General features: G+C 44.3%; 1 protein-coding gene across 1 annotated transcript in view; it reads right to left on the minus strand.

Moving 5' to 3' along the window:
- LOC123999542 (myocardin-related transcription factor A-like) overlaps nucleotides 1-18,683 on the minus strand; it is a 58,124-nt gene that overhangs the window by 5,113 nt on the left and 34,328 nt on the right. The window contains 6 exon segments of the mRNA XM_046305429.1: nucleotides 33-198; nucleotides 313-566; nucleotides 706-983; nucleotides 4,953-5,114; nucleotides 5,387-5,462; nucleotides 5,612-5,667. Of these exon segments, the coding sequence (XP_046161385.1) occupies nucleotides 33-198; nucleotides 313-566; nucleotides 706-983; nucleotides 4,953-5,114; nucleotides 5,387-5,462; nucleotides 5,612-5,667 (992 nt within the window).

Raw genomic sequence — 18,683 nt, forward strand, 5'->3', positions numbered from 1 at the left:
AACTCTTGATAAATGTAACGGCTTTTACTGACCTTCAGGTCGTCCAGGTTAGGAGGCAAAGAACCTGGTGTGGCCCCTCCCACATGTGTAACATTCTGCCGGCTTGGTGCACTTTGACTGGAGGAGGATGTCGAGGGGGCGGGTACGGCCGGAGAAGGAGAGGGGCCATTGGTGGGAGGTGGTTGATCTGTTAGTGGTCTGGAGAGAAAAAAACGAGAGTCAAAACGATGATAGGATACAGGCTGGAGTTGATGGCTATGAGAAGCAGTTGTATACACACGCGTGCAAACACACACTCACTCACTCACTCACTTGGGTGGTGCAGGAAGGATGGTGTGGTAGTTGTAGTGTTGCTGCTGCTGGTTGAGGATCTGCAGCTGGAGGAAGAGCTGCTGCTGGTGGAGGATCTTGGCGTAGGTGGAGTCCAGCTGAGGGGGCGGCTCGTGGTCGGCCTTCTGGTCCGGGGGGATGTACTGGTGGTACTTCAGCTTCCTCACCTTGGGCTTGTTGTCCTTGGGCTTCTTGGATCGCTGAGGGGGGCGCTCTGAGGTGGGCTTTGGCTGGGACTGCAGGGGGAAGAATCATTGAGACGTGGTGGATTAAACACTGGACTAGTCTACTGTTAACAACAGAAGTAATGCTAAACTAATAATACAATGGGCTTTGGTACAATACTCAGAATTAGCCGTGACAGCTGCCACTAACCTTGATCAGTGCAGGGCCAGTTCTCAGAACTGCTGTCCCATCGCTCAACTTCACTGGTTGGCAGGGCCCATGGAAGGGAGGAAGAGGAGGGGGTGGTGGAGGAACCTGAGTGAGAAACTGTGTGGGGGTGCTGTTGCAAGCTAGGGCGTCAGGGGGAGAGGGCAGAGGGCCGTGGCCCAGCGGAGACTCCTGACCAATGGGCCGCTCAGGAGAGACAGTATCATTACTGTCCTCATCAAAGGAGGATATCTCCCCAGCAACCTTGGGGAAGTCTGTCTCTGAGGGAGAGAAAGAGGGATGAAGAAGAAAGAACAAAAGAGTGAAAAGAGAGAAGAGGGGGGAAAGAGGGAGATAAATAGTTCAAGTAGAATCATGAGCCACCAGTGACAGTTCGTACAAAGCAACAATCTGCCGTGTCATCGTTGTTGTGATGCAGTGTGAGAGAGCCATGTAAAAAGAAGCCTTTGTGTCAACATTAGCCGTGCCATCATTCCTCTCAGCAGCCAGTCAGTCAGTTAATCAGTCAGTCATCATCAACAGAGGTTCCTGCAGTGGAAGCAGGAGGAGGTGGAGGCCTGCTGGGCCCGGGGCTTTATCATCACATTGTATATGGCTGGTATATCCCCATGCCTTTGATAAAGACCATTATGGATCTTTTATTTACAGGAGGCAGGCAGTTGGAGTGCTCAGCGAGCACCGTTGGCTATTCATTTCCCATCAGTGGAAGATGATGAATAACCAATATGGAGTTTGATTCATTCTCTTCCTGAACCAATCATGTGTTGGCTTCCCCTTTGCACCGCCGTGTGTGTGTGCTTGTGTGGCTGAGAGTGTGGAAAGCAGCACAGGTTGAGGTCATGTCCCTGTTCTCTGTGTGGATATGACTGCCTGTAATTTGATTGCTGTTATTAAGAACCATCGACTGCCAGGGCAATCCCCTGAGATTGAACCATGCTGGAACCTGACGCGCAGACATGTTCACGTTCATCTTCACAGCAATCAATCTAGTTTATCTCACGGTTTAACAGCACAGTAGAGAATACCTGTTACGTGATCTCTGGTGCGGCAATGCATTTCCTTTACATTTAATCCAACCAACTGTGCCAAGGCATGTCTTTGATGCGTGCACAAACACGGCCACACACCCACACAAACGGACACTCTCACATTTTATAGTGACGTGTGAAATTGAAACCAACATGTTTCTGTGAACCGTGAATGCACAAATGCGAACAAACATTAGTATGATTAATACAAATGTGCACCCATGAAGGGCCCGCAGTGGGGAGGTTAGCCCCTGTTCATCAGAAAGTCATGCATTTACAGTATGTGTGTAAATAAGGTTAACAATGATATCTCCATGCTTGGCAGCAGCTTAGAAGCATCTGAAGGCAGACAAGGCCCTTCTAGATGGGCATGGTGGGAGAGCATCAACTTGAACATCAATATGTTCATTTTGACTGGAGGAGATGGCCAGGAGGGACAAGCAGAGGTTCTCACGTTTAACACACATACAGTGCATTCACAGTGCATTCACAGTGCATTCGGAAAGCACTCAGACGCTTGACTTTTCCACATTTTGTTACGTTACAGACTTATTCTAAAATCTCATCAACGTACACACAACACCCGATAATGACAAAGTGAAAACAGGTTTTTAGAAATGTTTGCAAATGTATTAAACTTAAAACAGAAATACCTTATTACACAAGTATTCAGACTCTTTGCTATGAGAATCAAAATTGAGCTCAGGTGCATCCTGTTTCCATTGATCATCATTGAGATGTTTGTAAATTTGATTGGAGTCCACCTGTGGTAAATTCAATTGATTGAACATGATTTGGAAAGGCCCACACCTGTCTATATAAGGTCCCACAGTTGACAGTGTATGTCAGAACAAAAACCAAGGCATGAGGTCGAATGAATTGTCCGTAGAGCTCAGAGACAGGATTGTGTCGATTCACAGATCTGGGGAAGGGTACCAAAATATTTCTGGTCCCTAAAAACACAGTGGCCTCCATCATTCTTAAATGGAAGAAGTTTGGAATCACCAAGACTCTTCCTAGAGCTGGCTGCCCAGCCAAACAAAGCAATCGGGGGAGAAGGGCCTTGGTCAGGGAGGTGACCAGAGTTCCTCTGTGGAGATGGGATAACTTTCCAGAAGGACAACCATCTCTGCAGCACTCCACCAATCAGGCCTTTATGGTAGAGTGGCCAGACGGAAGCCACTCCTCAGTAAAAGGCACATGACAGCCCGCTTGGAGTTTGCCAAACGGTACCTAAAGACTCTCAGACCATGAAAAACACAAGGTTCTCTGGTCTGATGAAACCAAGATTGAACTCTTTGGCCTGAATGTCAAGCGTCATGTTTGGAAGAAACCTGGCACCATCCCTAAGGTGAAGCATGGTGGTGGCAGCATTTAAAAAACAATTGAATCCATTTTAGCTGTATCATAACAAAATGTCAAGGGATCTGAATAATTTCCGAATGCACTGTACATACACACACACATACACTGAGACAGACACAGATGCTCAGTATTAATGACGTGTGACTGGGTCCGAAGTGAGCAGAGTTCATATGAGATTTTATTCAGTACCTGTTCCTGATGACCTTCATATAGAGTTTCACTGGGTGGACTATTTTTGCTTATTCAGCAGATGTTTACGTCACGCTAATGAGCAAATTAGTGAATTGTGGCAATTGGAAACATGGGGCTTGTGGAATGGAGGACTTCTTACAATAACCTGTTTGATGCTGTTGAAATGATAGAATAGTGTAGTGATCATGAGAGCTAATTTGCTAGTGTGGCTACATAATATGGAGTGGTACTGTGCCTGCTTGTTACTGTTGCTTTAGTTACCTATGATGGCCTGTTTGATGCTGCTGCTTTAGTTACCTATGATGGCCTGCTTGATGCTGCTGCTTTAGTTACCTATGATGGCCTGCTTGATGGTGCTGCTTTAGTTACCTATGCTGGCCTGCTTGATACTGCTGCTTTAGTTACCTATGATGGCCTGTTTGATGCTGCTGCTTTCGTTACCTATGCTGGCCTGCTTGATACTGCTGCTTTAGTAACCTATGCTGGCCTGCTTGATACTGCTGCTTTAGTTACCTATGATGGCCTGTTTGATGCTGCTGCTTTAGTTACCTCAACAAAGCCTCCTTCACTCACACCGCCAAGCTTACCCTAGTAAAACTGACTATCCTACCGATCCTCGACTTCGGCGATGTCATCTACAAAATTGCTTCCAACACTCTACTCAGCAAACTGGATGCAGTTTATCACAGTGCCATCCGTTTTGTCACTAAAGCACCTTATACCACCCACCACTGCGACTTGTATGCTCTAGTCGGCTGGCCCTCGCTACATATTCGTCGCCAGACCCACTGGCTCCAGGTCATCTACAAGTCCATGCTAGGTAAAGCTCCGCCTTATCTCAGTTCACTGGTCACGATGGCAACACCCATCCGTAGCATGCGCTCCAGCAGGTGTATCTCACTGATCATCCCTAAAGCCAACATCTCATTTGGCCGCCTTTCGTTCCAGTACTCTGCTGCCTGTGACTGGAACGAATTGCAAAAATTGCAAAAATTCTTTTATCTCCCTCACCAACTTCAAACATCAGCTATCTGAGCAGCTAACCGATCGCTGCAGCTGTACATAGTCTATTGGTAAATAGCCCACCCATTTTCACCTACCTCATCCCCACACTGTTTTTATTTATTTACTTTTCTGCTCTTTTGCACACCAATATCTCTACCTGTACTTGACCATCTGATCATTTATCACTCCAGTGTTAATCTGCAAAATTGTAATTATTCGCCTACCTCCTTATGCCTTTTGCACACATTGTATATAGACTCCCCTTTTTTTCTACTGTGTTATTGACTTGTTAATTGTTTACTCCATGTGTAACTCTGTGTTGTCTGTTCACACTGCTATGCTTTATCTTGGCCAGGTCGCAGTTGCAAATGAGAACTTGTTCTCAACTAGCCTACCTGGTTAAATAAAGGTGAAATAAAAAAATAAAAAACCTACGATGGTCTGTTTGATGCTGCTGCTTTAGTAACCTATGCTGGCCTGCTTGATGCTGCTGCTTTAGTTACCTATGATGGCCTGTTTGATGCTGCTGCTTTAGTTACCTATGATGGCCTGTTTGATGCTGCTGCTTTAGTGATAGCCTGTTTATGATGATGGCCTGTTTCATGCTGCTGCTTTAGTTACCTATGATAGCCTGATGGCCTATGATGGCCTGTTTGATGCTGCTGTGCACAGGCAGGATGTTCTTGTGAATGAGCTCCATGGGGCCGGGCCTGTGGGAGATCTTGTCGTTGAGGTCGTCAGCCAGACGGGCCCTCTTCAGCTGCAGTTGTTTGGCCTGGAGGGAGGGTTCCACCGACGTCTCTGAACACACAGCACACAGCGGGTTAGCCAGCCAACAACCATCAGGCACGTGATCTTTATCAGGGAACCAGGAAATCAATGCTGTGAGTTTCAACATCAAGTAATGATGCAGATACGAAGGTACAAGCACACAGCACAGCTACCAGTTATGGCACTCAATATCAGCTAATGGAATGGAAGAGCAAACTATTGAGGGAATTTATTTTGTAGCCTACATTTTTCAGGTGCAACACCCTATGGCTCAGGGAGGGGGCGCCGTCTGAGAAACTCACCCTCCAGAATGTGCATCCTGACCAGCTCCGACCTCTCCGGCCGACTTCGGATCTTCCTCTTTAGGTAGTCTTCAGTCTGGGAGAGGAGAGAAGAGGAAGAGAAAAGAGGAAGAGAGAAGGGGAGAAATGATTCACTTTTTAACCAGTTCACCGTTGAGGGTCAGTTTAAAAGTGTTCATCTGACAGACACCACAAAGAGTGAGAGGAGTATGAAGAGAAACTCACCCGCGCTCGCTCTAAACTTCGTCTCTGTTCGTGGAAGGCAGCTGGACTTTTCAGCGCTGGAGAGAGAGAGAGAGAGAGAGAGAGAGAAGACATTAACAGGGCAAAGTGTATGTTCATGCTGATGTTTAAAAAACAAGTGGCTAGAAACTTATGTCCTCATGTACCAGGCAATGACTTCATAATGTACTTTACATTTTACACTTGAGTACTCAACACCAATAGCATATCAGTATGCCTCTAGTCATGCATGAGTCAAATAGCAGGTTTCCATTTTCATGGTCTGGCATAGTCACAAGGTGGGAATGGAATGGAGACATCGAAGGGTTCTCCTTGAATGTGATTTTCCACTGTTTGAGAATTACTCCAGCCAATAGATGTTGTGTCCCGGTCTATAGAGTAATGCATGTATTGTATATTGAGCTATCATATGCAGTACCTTGTTTCTGTGGGGAGAAGTGACATGTAACCTGCTTCTGCAGTCAGAGCAGACAAGAGACAGCGATAAAGAGAGTGCTAGCTAGATTGTCAGTCACACATTAGCTCTCCCTCTCTCCCCCCCTCTCCCTCTCTCCCTGCAATGCACAGTGTGTGTTCTGACAGGGCGGGTCAGATCAGTTGGCCCCAGGTCAGCCTCATAGTACCAGCACAAGCCTCAGTTCACCCCGTTGAGCATGAGCACATCACTGTTGCCCCCATACTCCTAGGACTCTGACCCCATGCCCCCTAGCCTCCTGGACGGGTACATGACCGCCTCGGGCGGTGCGGTTCCAGCGCGCCTGTCTGTCAGTGAGGAGAAAGGACCGGGAGGGCGATGATGAGGTCAGAGCCAAAAGCCCCATTTATCTGCGTGAGCGCCTCCAACCCCCTCGCTGCTGACACACTGCCCTGCTGTTAGGGTACAAGAGGGACTGCTACGTAGCAGTTATAACATCTAACGGTCCTACTACGCTACAGCCATCTCAAACGTTTGTTTATTCTTCCTCTGGGGTTGATTTGAAAATCCAACTATTGTAATGGAAGGGGGTGGCTCTCAAGGGCTGTGGTTGTTTAAGTGAGAAAGACAGGAGAGCCAACCAGTAAAAAGCACAGCCCCCTTTATTATCGAGGCATTGAGCTGACAACATCAAAGAGCCATTTCAGGATCTGAAGTCAGGAGGCCTTTGAGAGTTAGGTGTTATCCGGAGTAATTTATATCTGGTTGAAGTCGGAATTGTGTTTTTATAGTGGAGTTGAACCTGGGTGTTTGTCTGTGCAACTAACTGTACATGAACCCCACTTTCACTCTCTTTTTTCACTTCCTGTCTGGCTTCCTCCAGGCTTCCTCCTAGTCACCCCATTACAGTGCCTTGTGAATGTATTCAGCATTTATTGGATATTTGGATATTTCAAACATTTTTAACAAATCAAAAACTGAAAAATTGGGCGTGCAAAATTATTCAGCCCCCTTAAGTTAATACTTTGTAGCGCCACCTTTTGCTGCGATTACAGCTGTAAGTCTCTATCAGTTTTGCACATCGAAAGACTGAAATTTTTTCCCATTCCTCCCTGCAAAACAGCTCGAGCTCAGTGAGGTTGGATGGAGAGCATTTGTGAACAGCAGTTTTCAGTTCTTTCCACAGACTCTCGATTGGATTCAGGTCTGGACTTTGACTTTGCCATTCTAACACCTGAATATGTTTATTTTTGAACCATTCCATTGTAGATTTTGCTTTATGTTTTGGATCATTGTCTTGTTGGAAGACAAATCTCCGTCCCAGTCTCAGGTCTTTTGCAGACTCCATCAGGTTCTCTTCCAGAATGGTCCTGTATTTGGCTCCATCCATCTTCCCATCAATTTTAACCATCTTCCCTGTCCCTGCTGAAGAAAAGCAGGCCCAAACTATGATGCTGCCACCACCATGTTTGACAGTGGGGATGGTGTGTTCACGGTGATGAGCTATGTTGCTTTTACGCCAAACATAACGTTTTGCATTGTTGCCAAAAAGTTCAATTTTGGCTTCATCTGACCAGAGCACCTTCTTCCACATGTTTGGTGTGTCTCCCAGGTGGCTTGTGGCAAACTTTAAATAACACTTTTTATGGATATCTTTAAGAAATGGCTTTCTTCTTGCCACTCTTCCATAAAGGCCAGATTTGTGCAATATACGACTGATTATTGTCCTATGGACAGAGTGTCCCACCTCAGCTGTAGATCTCTGCAGTTCATCCAGAGTGATCATGGGCCTCTTGGCTGCATCTCTGATCAGTCTTCTCCTTGTATGAGATGAACGTTTTGAGGGACGGCCAGGTCTTGGTAGATTTGCAGTGGTCTGATACTCCTTCCATTTCAATATTATCGCTTGCACAGTGCTCCTTGGGATGTTTAAAGCTTGGGAAATCTTTTTGTATCCAAATCCGGCTTTAAACTTCTTCACAACAGTATCTCGGACCTGCCTGGTGTGTTCCTTGTTCTTCATGATGCTCTCTGCGCTTTTAACGGACCTCTGAGACTATCACAGTGCAGGTGCATTTATACGGAGACTTGATTTTACACAGGTGGATTGTATTTATCATCATTAGTCATTTAGGTCAACATCGGATCATTCAGAGATCCTCACTGAACTTCTGGAGAGAGTTTGCTGCACTGAAAGTAAAGGGGCTGAATAATTTTGCACTCCCAATTTTTCAGTTTTTGATTTGTTACAAAAGTTTGAAATATCCAATAAATGTCGTTCCACTTCATTATTGTGTCCCACTTGTTGTTGATTCTTCACAAAAAAATACAGTTTTATATCTTTATGTTTGAAGCCTGAAATGTGGCAAAAGGTCGCAAATTTCAAGGGGTCCGAATACTTTCGCAAGGCACTGTATGTAACCAAGATGTATGGGCTGAACAAATTGACCCTCATTACACCTTCTAATTGAATTTAATGAAAGATAATAAAACAATAATTGCTGTTGCTCTCATAGCACCCTAATATTCGTTAATTAGATATTAATTGTTTTGTGAACCTTCCTCCACCAAATAATCAACCAACATGACTGCGAAAAATACATCTAGCCTCTTGAGCAAAACACTGTACATCCTGACCACTTGCCACTGAAGAAATGTACATGGTGAAAGATTCCTTCTCAGTCCTTCCCTGCGCTCCTAAATGGACTGACTGTGTATATGTGGCTAAGCTTACGAACATCATGGACCGTGATGGATTTATGCATCCAGAATAACTAGAGTCACCTAAGTGCATCTGCGAGCGTGAGGATGAGTGTTTCATGCATGGTGGTGTGTGGATCACGTCTTCTCTGCAGTTCTACTAGTAGCAGCGCGCAATGTCTTACAAGTGGATATAAATAACATGTAAGGTAAGATATTACCAGGTCTGCTTATTATAGCCCAGTTTCACACAGTGTGACACAAACACACCCTTACACCACAGCCGGCTAACCATGCATGCAGTCGCGCAAATATTGTTAACGATTCCAACCATGAGAAAAAGTCATGATTGTTATTTAATTCGATACACAGTATGCGCTTTCACTCGCTATAACAGCCATCTAATAAAAACAGCTCATGTCAATCATATAAAACAATAATCAACCGTCATTAAACTGTCCAAAATGGACAATAAAATATCTATTCTATTTTAAAGGTCATTTTTATTCCTGTCATTGAAGGCTTGACAATACGTTTCATTGTTATCTTGAATTAGACAAATGCTTTAAATTGCAAAAATCTAAATGTCTCTCCACAGAGACATGAATGTGTGCGTCCTGAATATGCTTCACTGCTTTCTAGGTTAGAGCGCTATACGCTATGGAAAATCCCATTATCTTGACTTAGTAATTCACTTTCATACACTTGTAACAATGTGCGTAAAGAAAACGTATGACTGTTAGCCAATGTCCTAGAATGTTGTGTTCCACCCAACAGTGCACATTCAGGCTAATGTTTGTCTGGACAAAGAGCCAATTGGCTGAACACTATTAATACAAAAGTATATGGACACTCCTTCAAATAAGTGGACTATTTCAGTCACAAGTGTCAGCTGGACTCTGGAGCAGTGGAAATGCGTTCTCTGGAGTGATGAATCACACTTCACCATCTGGCAGTCCGGGTTTGGTGGATGCCAGGAGAACGCAACCTGCCCCCATGCATAGTGCCAACTGTAACGTTTGGTGGAGGAGGAATAATGGTCTGGGGATGTTTTTCATGGTTCGGGCTAGGCCCCTTAGTTCCAGTGAAGGGAAATCTTAACGCTATAGCATACAGTGACATTGTAGCCGATTCTGTGCTTACAACTTTGTGGCAATGGTTTGGGGAGTTCCATACAGAAATTGTTTGTCGAGAACGGTGTGGAAGAACTTGACTGGCCTGCACAGCACGTGTCCACATACTTCTGGTCATGTAGTTAGGTATCTCTGAGGTGGTGAGTAGAAATGTTGCAGGCCTTCCGATTGAACCAGCCCTGCGGTCAGCAGTGATCAGAGGTGCCTGAGACTGAGCATTGCCCCTACAGTTAACATTCATTTAGCTCCTCTCTATTTCTGTGGTTCAAACAAAAACATTGATTTTTCATGAGACCACTTCCTCACTGCTCTCTGATTGGATGGAGTGGTGCAACCCTGGGATTGCATAAGACAGAGAATGTGTCCCAAATGGCACCCTATTCCATACAACGTGCACTACACCAAAAATATAAGAGGGAATGAGAGGAAAGAGAAGTGACTGTCTGCACACTGACAGTACCAGCAAGGGGGACCTATTTTGAAGTGATACTCAGACCTTGAGGTAAAATATGTATTCAGGAGGGAAGCGAGAGGACGAGGGGTAGCGAAAGAAATAGTCAGGAGACATGATGACTCACCTGTCGTCAGGTGGTCGTTTAGCAGACCAATGCCTTTCCTGTGACTGCTACTCTTTCCCTCTCCTATTCTCTGCCATCTCCTCACACCCTCTCCTCTTCTGTTCTCTGCTATCTCCTCAAACCCTCTCCTCTAATGTTCTCTGCCATCTCCTCACACCCTCTCCTCTTCTGTTCTCTGCCATCTCCTCAAACCCTCTCCTCTTCTGTTCTCTGCTATCTCCTCAAACCCTCTCCTCTAATGTTCTCTGCCATCTCCTCACACCCTCTCCTCTCCTGTTCTCTGCCATCTCCTCACACCCTGTTCACTGCCATCTCCTCACACCCTCTCCTCTCATGTTCACTGCCATCTCCTCACACCCTCTTCTCTACTGTTCACTGCCATCTCCTATTCTCTACTGTTCACTGCCATCTCCTATTCTCTACTGTTCACTGCCATCTCCTATTCTCTACTGTTCACTGCCATCTCCTATTCTCTACTGTTCACTGCCATCTCCTATTCTCTACTGTTCACTGCCATCTCCTATTCTCTACTGTTCACTGCCATCTCCTATTCTCTACTGTTCACTGCCATCTCCTATTCTCTACTGTTCACTGCCATCTCCTATTCTCTACTGTTCTCTGCCATCTCCTATTCTCTACTGTTCACTGCCATCTCCTATTCTCTCTACTGTTCTACTGCCATCTCCTATTCTCTACTGTTCACTGCCATCTCCTATTCTCTACTGTTCACTGCCATCTCCTATTCTCTACTGTTCACTGCCATCTCCTATTCTCTACTGTTCACTGCCATCTCCTATTCTCTACTGTTCACTGCCATCTCCTATTCTCTACTGTTCACTGCCATCTCCTATTCTCTACTGTTCACTGCCATCTCCTATTCTCTACTGCCATCTCCTATTTCACTGCCATCTCCTATTTCTCTGTTCACTGTCTACTGTTCTGCCATCTCCTATTCTCTACTGTTCACTGCCATCTCCTATTCTCTACTGTTCACTGCCATCTCCTATTCTCTACTGTTCACTGCCATCTCCTATTCTCTACTGTTCACTGCCATCTCCTATTCTCTACTGTTCTCTGCCATCTCCTATTCTCTACTGTTCACTGCCATCTCCTATTCTCTACTGTTCACTGCCATCTCCTATTCTCTACTGTTCACTGCCATCTCCTATTCTCTACTGTTCACTGCCATCTCCTATTCTCTACTGTTCACTGCCATCTCCTATTCTCTACTGTTCTACTGCCATCTCCTATTCTCTACTGTTCACTGCCATCTCCTATTATCTACTGTTCACTGCCATCTCCTATTCTCTACTGTTCACTGCCATCTCCTATTCTCTACTGTTCACTGCCATCTCCTATTCTCTACTGTTCACTGCCATCTCCTATTCTCTACTGTTCTCTGCCATCTCCTATTCTCTACTGTTCACTGCCATCTCCTATTCTCTACTGTTCACTGCCATCTCCTATTCTCTACTGTTCACTGCCATCTCCTATTCTCTACTGTTCACTGCCATCTCCTATTCTCTACTGTTCACTGCCATCTCCTATTCTCTACTGTTCACTGCCATCTCCTATTCTCTACTGTTCACTGCCATCTCCTATTCTCTACTGTTCACTGCCATCTCCTATTCTCTACTGTTCACTGCCATCTCCTATTCTCTACTGTTCACTGCCATCTCCTATTCTCTACTGTTCACTGCCATCTCCTATTCTCTACTGTTCACTGCCATCTCCTATTCTCTACTGTTCACTGCCATCTCCTATTCTCTACTGTTCACTGCCATCTCCTATTCTCTACTGTTCACTGCCATCTCCTATTCTCTACTGTTCTCTGCCATCTCCTATTCTCTACTGTTTTCTGCCATCTCCTATTCTCTACTGTTCACTGCCATCTCCTATTCTCTACTGTTCACTGCCATCTCCTATTCTCTACTGTTCACTGCCATCTCCTATTCTCTACTGTTCACTGCCATCTCCTATTCTCTACTGTTTTCTGCCATCTCCTCACACCCTCTCCTCTCCTGTTGTCTGCCATCTCCTCACACCCTCTCCTCTCCTGTTGTCTGCCATCTCCTCACACCCTCTCCTCTCCTGTTGTCTGCCATCTCCTCACACCCTCTCCTCTCCTGTTGTCTGCCATCTCCTCACACCCTCTCCTCTCCTGTTCTCTGCCATCTCCTCACACCCTCTCCTCTCCTGTTCTCTGCCATCCCCTCATACCCTCTCCTCTCCTGTTCTCTGCCATCTCCTCACACCCTCTCCTCTCCTGTTGTCTGCCATCTCCTCACACCCTCTCCTCTCCTGTTCTCTGCCATCCCCTCATACCCTCTGTACTCTCTCCAACAAGACCCTGGCCTTGTTGCTTAGTCTGGCCCCATGCAGAACTTTGATTCTCTTCTGATCAACGTAAGAAAAAATAAGTAAACATAACAGAGAAGCAGCAATAGCAGATATAATAACGTTGAGCAATACACCCCAACAAAGCTGCTACTGTGACTGTCTAACACCGTTGCATTTTAACCACTCGGAAAGCACAGTAAAGAAAGATTCTAACGTATCAAGGCTGTTAGTAGTAGAATGAAATGCAAGCCTTTTTTTTGTGTTGGCCGCACATTGAATTCAATCCCGCTGCACACAACACTGTGTGCCGTTTCACTTGTTACCAGCAAAGGTTCATGGAGAGTGCCCAGGGATGGAAGACTCAAATGACTACTCTAGCCAAGTCTGACAGCCACTACACACATCGGTCTGAACAGAGTGTGACTAAATTCAACGGCACCCTCTGTCTCAACATTACTAAAAGGAGTAGATTACAATTGGTATCTTCTCTAATACTCCAAAAGCATGGAGAATAGGCATTGTTAAATACTTGTCTAAACGCTAAGGTAGTCTGTGTCAAACCGTAAGACTTACCCCTTGTGTGGTTCCCTACAGAACACGGAAAATGTGAGAAATGTATAATAGTGTTCTGTTCCTGTAATACTAGGCAGTGTACTGTAAATATGAACAACTTGTAATGCATAGAGAGTAACATTAGTACATGTGCATTTCCTTTACTGGGCCAAATAGGGATTTGAAAGTGAAGAGAGAAAGCATTCTATTGGCGGTTCAAAACCCTGACTGAGGAGGATCGTGCATCCTCAATGAATGAAATGCCAAAAGAAAAACATGTCTGCTACTGGTTTATTACTCATAAACCCAATCAGACTGAAGCCATTCATGTCCATAACGGAAATGTATAATTTCCTTTGGTACACTTGTTCTCTGAGCTTACTGACGGACATTTTTTACCGGCCAAAGCATTTGTCTACAATATGAGGTTTTGATATTGTACTATATTTAGCCTTTGGACTCATGGGGTTACAGTCTTGTTCAAATGATCAGATCTTAATTTTTGGTGCTGTATATACAGTGCCCTCTGTAATTACTGGGACAGTGAAGAATCTTTTCTTATTTTTGCTAGGTCGTCATTGAAAATAAAAATGTGTTCTTAAATGACTCGCCTAGTTAAATAAAGGTAAAATTAAAATAATAAACTGTTTAGAAATTACAGCACTTTTTGGACCTGAAAATAGCTGTACAGTGATGTTCCCCATCCAACCTGACAGAGCTTGAGAGGCTCTGCAAAGAAGAATGGGAGAAACTCCCAAAATACAGGTGTGCCAAGCGTGTAGCGTCATATCCAAGAAGACCCAAGGCTGTAATCACTGCCAAAGTTGCTTCAACTAAGTACTGAGTAAAGAGTCTGAATACTTATGGAAATTAGATATTTCCATTTTAATTTAGAATAAATTGGGGTGTTGTGTAGATTGATGAGGGAAATAATTGTTTTAATCCGTTTGATAAAAAGGCTATAACGTAACAAAATGTGGAAAAAGTCAAGGGGCCTGAATATTTATATTTGCACATCTGCTCGTCAAACATCTCATTCCAAAATAATGGGCATTAATATGGAGTTGGTCCCCCCTTTGCAGCGATAATAGCCTCCACTCTTCTGGGAAGGTTTTCCACTAGATGTTGGAATATTGCTGCAGGGACTTGCTTCCATTCAGCCACAAGAGCATTCGTGAGGTCTTGTGGCTGATGTTGGGTGATTAGGCATGGCTCGCAGTCGCCATTCCAATTAATCCCAAAGGTGTTTGATGGGGTTGAGGTCAGGGGCTCTGTGCAGGCCAGTCAAGTTCTTCCACACCAATCTCGACAAACCATTTCTTTATGGACCTCGCTTTATGCACCGGGACATTGTCATGCTGAAACAGGAAAGGGTCTTCCCCAAACTGTTGCCAAAAAGTTGGAAGCACAGAATAATCTAGAATGTCATTGTATGCTGTATCGTTAAGATTTCTCTTCACTGCAACTAAGGGGCCTAGCCTGAACCGTGAAAAACATACCCTAGAACATTATTCCTCCTCCACCAAACGTTACAGTTGGCATTAGGGCAAGCAGGGAATAACTTTGAAGAACTGATTGTTGGAAAGGTGACATCCTATGACGGTGCCACGTTGAAGGTCACTGAGCTCTTCAGTAAGGCCATTCTACTGCCAATGTTTGTATAGCTGTTTATGCTCGATTCTATACACCTGTCAGGAACGATGCACATACTTTTGTATATACAGTTGAATTCGGAGGTTTACATAAACTTAGGTTGGAGTCAATAAAACTTGTTTTTCAACCACTCCACAAATTTCTTGAAAACAAACTATAGTTTTGGCAAGTCATTTAGGACATCTGCTTTGTGCATGACAAGTCATTTTTCCAACAACTGTTTACAGACCGATTATTTCACTGTATCTCAATTCCAGTGGGTCAGAAGTTTAAATACACTTAAATACAAGTCGACTGTGTCTTTAAACAGCTTGGAAAATTCCAGAAAATGACATCATGGCTTTAGAAGTTTCTGATAGGCAAATTGATATCATTTGAGTCAATTGGAGGTGTACCTGTAGATGTATTTCAAGGCCTACCTTCAAACTCAGTGCCTCTTCGCTTGACATCGTGGGAAAATCAAAAGAAATCAGCCAAGACCTAAGAAAAAAATCCCAGAACAGCAGCAAAGAACCTTGTGAAGATGCTGTAAGAAACGGGTACAAAAGTATCTATATCCACAGTAAAACGAGTTCTATATCGACATAACCTGAAAGTCCGCTCAGCAAAGAAGAAGCTACTGCTCCAAAACAGTCATAAAAAAGCCAAACTATGGTTTGCAACTGCATATGGGGACAAAGATCGTACTTTTTGGAGAAATGTCTTCTGTTCTGATGAAACAAAAATAGAACTGTTTGGCCATAATGACCAGCGTCATGTTTGGAGGAAAAAGGGGGAGGCTTGCAAGCCGAAGAACACCATCCCAACCGTGAAGGACGGGGGTGGCAGCATCATGTTGTGGGGGTGCTTTGCCGCAGGAGGGACTGGTGCACTTCACAAAATAGATGGCATCATGAGGACGGAAAATTATGTGGATATATTGAAGCAACATCTCAAGACATCAGTCAGGAAGTTAAAGCTTGGTCGCAAATGGGTCTTCCAAATGGACAATGACCCCAAGCATACTTCCAAAGTTGTGGCAAAAATGGCTTAAGAACAACAAAGTCAAAGTATTGGAGTGGCCATCACAAAGCCCTGACCTCAATCACATAGAACATTTGTGGGCAGAACTGAAAAAGCTTGTGCGAGCAAGGAGGCCTACAAACCTGACTCACTTACACAAGCTCTGTCAGAAGGAATGGGCCAAAATTCACCCAACTTATTGTGGGAAGCTTGTGGAAAGCCACCCAAAACATTTGACCCAAGTTAACCTCTTATGGCGGGGGGGCAGTATTTAGTAGCTTGGATGAATAAGTTGCCCAAACTAAACGGCCTGCTCTTCAGTCTCAGTTGCTAATATATGCATATTATTATTAGTATTGGATAGAAAACACTCTAAAGTTTTCAAAACTGTCAAAATATTGTCTGTGAGTATAATAGGACTGATATTGCAGGCGAAACCCTGAGGAAAATCAAACCAGGAAGTGCTTCTATTTTGAAAACTCCATGTTCCATAGCCTGCCTTTGCTCCATTTGAAGGGATATCAACCAGATTCCTTTTCCTATCGTTCCTCAAGGTGTCAACAGTCTTTAGACATAGTTTCAGGCTTTTATTTTGAAAAAATGAGCGAAAAAGATAACATTGCGTCATTTTATGGCCGGGTGCCAGCAAGGTTTGTATGCGTAACAGAGTTTGGGCAGCCATTGCCTTTCCCTCTCCGACTGAGAAAGACAGTTGCGGTTGATATATAATCGATAACATATTTTAAAAACAACCTGAGGATTGATTATAAAAAAACGTTTGACATGTTTCTGTGGACATTACGGATACTATTTGGAATTTGTCATGACCGCTCTTTCTTGTGGATTTCTGGACATAACACGCCAAACAAACTGAGGTATTTTGGATATAAAAATAATCTTTATGGAACAAAAGGAACATTTATTGTGTAACTCGGAGTCTCGTGAGTGAAAACATCCAAAGAACATCAAAGGTAAACGATTAATTTGATTGCTTTTCTGATTTTCGTGACCAAGCTACTTGATGCTAGGTATACATAATGTTTGGTCGAGCGTTCGATAAACTTACACAAATGCTTGGATTGCTTTCGCTGTAAAGCATATTTTCAAAATCTGACACGACAGGTGGATTAACAAAAGGCTAAGCTGTGTTTTGCTATATTGCACTTGTGATTTCATGAATATAAATATTTTTAGTAATATTATTTGAATGTGGCGCTATGCAATTCAGCGGTTGTTGATGACAATTATCCCGTTAACGGGATGGCAACCATAAGAAGTTAAACCATTTTAAAAGGCAATGCTACCAAATACTAATTGAGTGTATATAAACTTCTGACCCACTGGGAATGTGATGAAGGAAATAAAAGCTGAAATATATATTATTATATTATTCTGACATTTGACATTCTTAAAATAAAGTGGTGATCCTAACTGACCTAAGACAGGGAATTTTTACTCGGATTAAATGTCAGGAATTGTGAAAAAGTAAGTTTAAATGTATTTGGCTAAGGTGTATGTAAACTTCTGACTTCAACTGTAGGCAATTAAGGTCACAGTTATGAAAATGTAGGACACTAAAGAGGCCTTTATACGAACTCAAAAACACCAAAAGAAAGATGCCCAGTGTCCCTGCTCATCTGCATGAACGGATGTATGATGTATGATGTATGATGACTGCAGATGTGGCCAGGGCAATAAATGGCAATGTCCGTACTTTGAGATGCCTAAAACAGCGCTACAGGGAGACGGGATAGACAGCTGATTGTCCTCACAGTGGCAGACCACGTGTAACAACACCTGCACAGGATCTGAACATCCAAACATTACACCTGTGGGACAGGTACAGGATAGCAACAACAACTACCCAAGTTACACCAGGAACGCACAATCCAACAGCGATCAGACTGTCCGCAATAGGCTGAGAGAGGCTGAACTGAGGGCTTGTAGGCCTGTTGTAAGGCAGGTCCTCACCAGACATCACCGGCAACAACGTCACCTATGGGCACAAACCCACCGTGGCTGGACCAGACAGGACTGCCAAAAAAGTGCTCTTCTCTGATGAGTCCCGGTTTTGTCTCACAAGGGGTGATGGTCAGATTCACGCATATCTTCGAAGGAATGAGCGTTACACTGAGGCCTGTACTCTGGAGCGGAATCGAGGTGGAGGGTCCTTTATGGCCTGGGGTGGTGTGTCATAGCATCATCAGACTGAGCTTGTTGTCATTGCAGGCAATCTCAAAGTTGTGCGTTACAGGGAAGATATCCTCCTCCCTCATGTGGTACCCTTCCTGCAGGCTCATCTTGACATGACCCTCCAGCATGACAATGCCACCAGCCATACTGCTCATTCTGTGCGTGATTTCCTGCAAGACAGGAATGTCAGGAATGATTTCCTGCAAGACAGGAATGCCATGGCCAGCGAAGAGCTTGGATCTCAATCGCATTGAGCACATCTGGGACCTGTTGGATCCGAGGATGAGGGCTAGGGCCATTCCCCCCAGAAATGTCCGGGAACTGACAGGTGCCTTGGTGGAATAATAGGGTAACATCTCACAGCAAGAACTGGCAAACCTGGTGCAGTCCACGAGGAGGAGATGCACTGCAGTACGTAATGCAGCTGGTGGCCACAACAGATACCGAATGTTACTTTTGATTTTGAACACCCCCCCCTTTGTTCAGGG

This window comes from Oncorhynchus gorbuscha, linkage group LG16 (genome assembly GCF_021184085.1).
Source record: "Oncorhynchus gorbuscha isolate QuinsamMale2020 ecotype Even-year linkage group LG16, OgorEven_v1.0, whole genome shotgun sequence".
In the NCBI taxonomy this organism is placed as follows: Eukaryota; Metazoa; Chordata; class Actinopteri; order Salmoniformes; family Salmonidae; genus Oncorhynchus; species Oncorhynchus gorbuscha.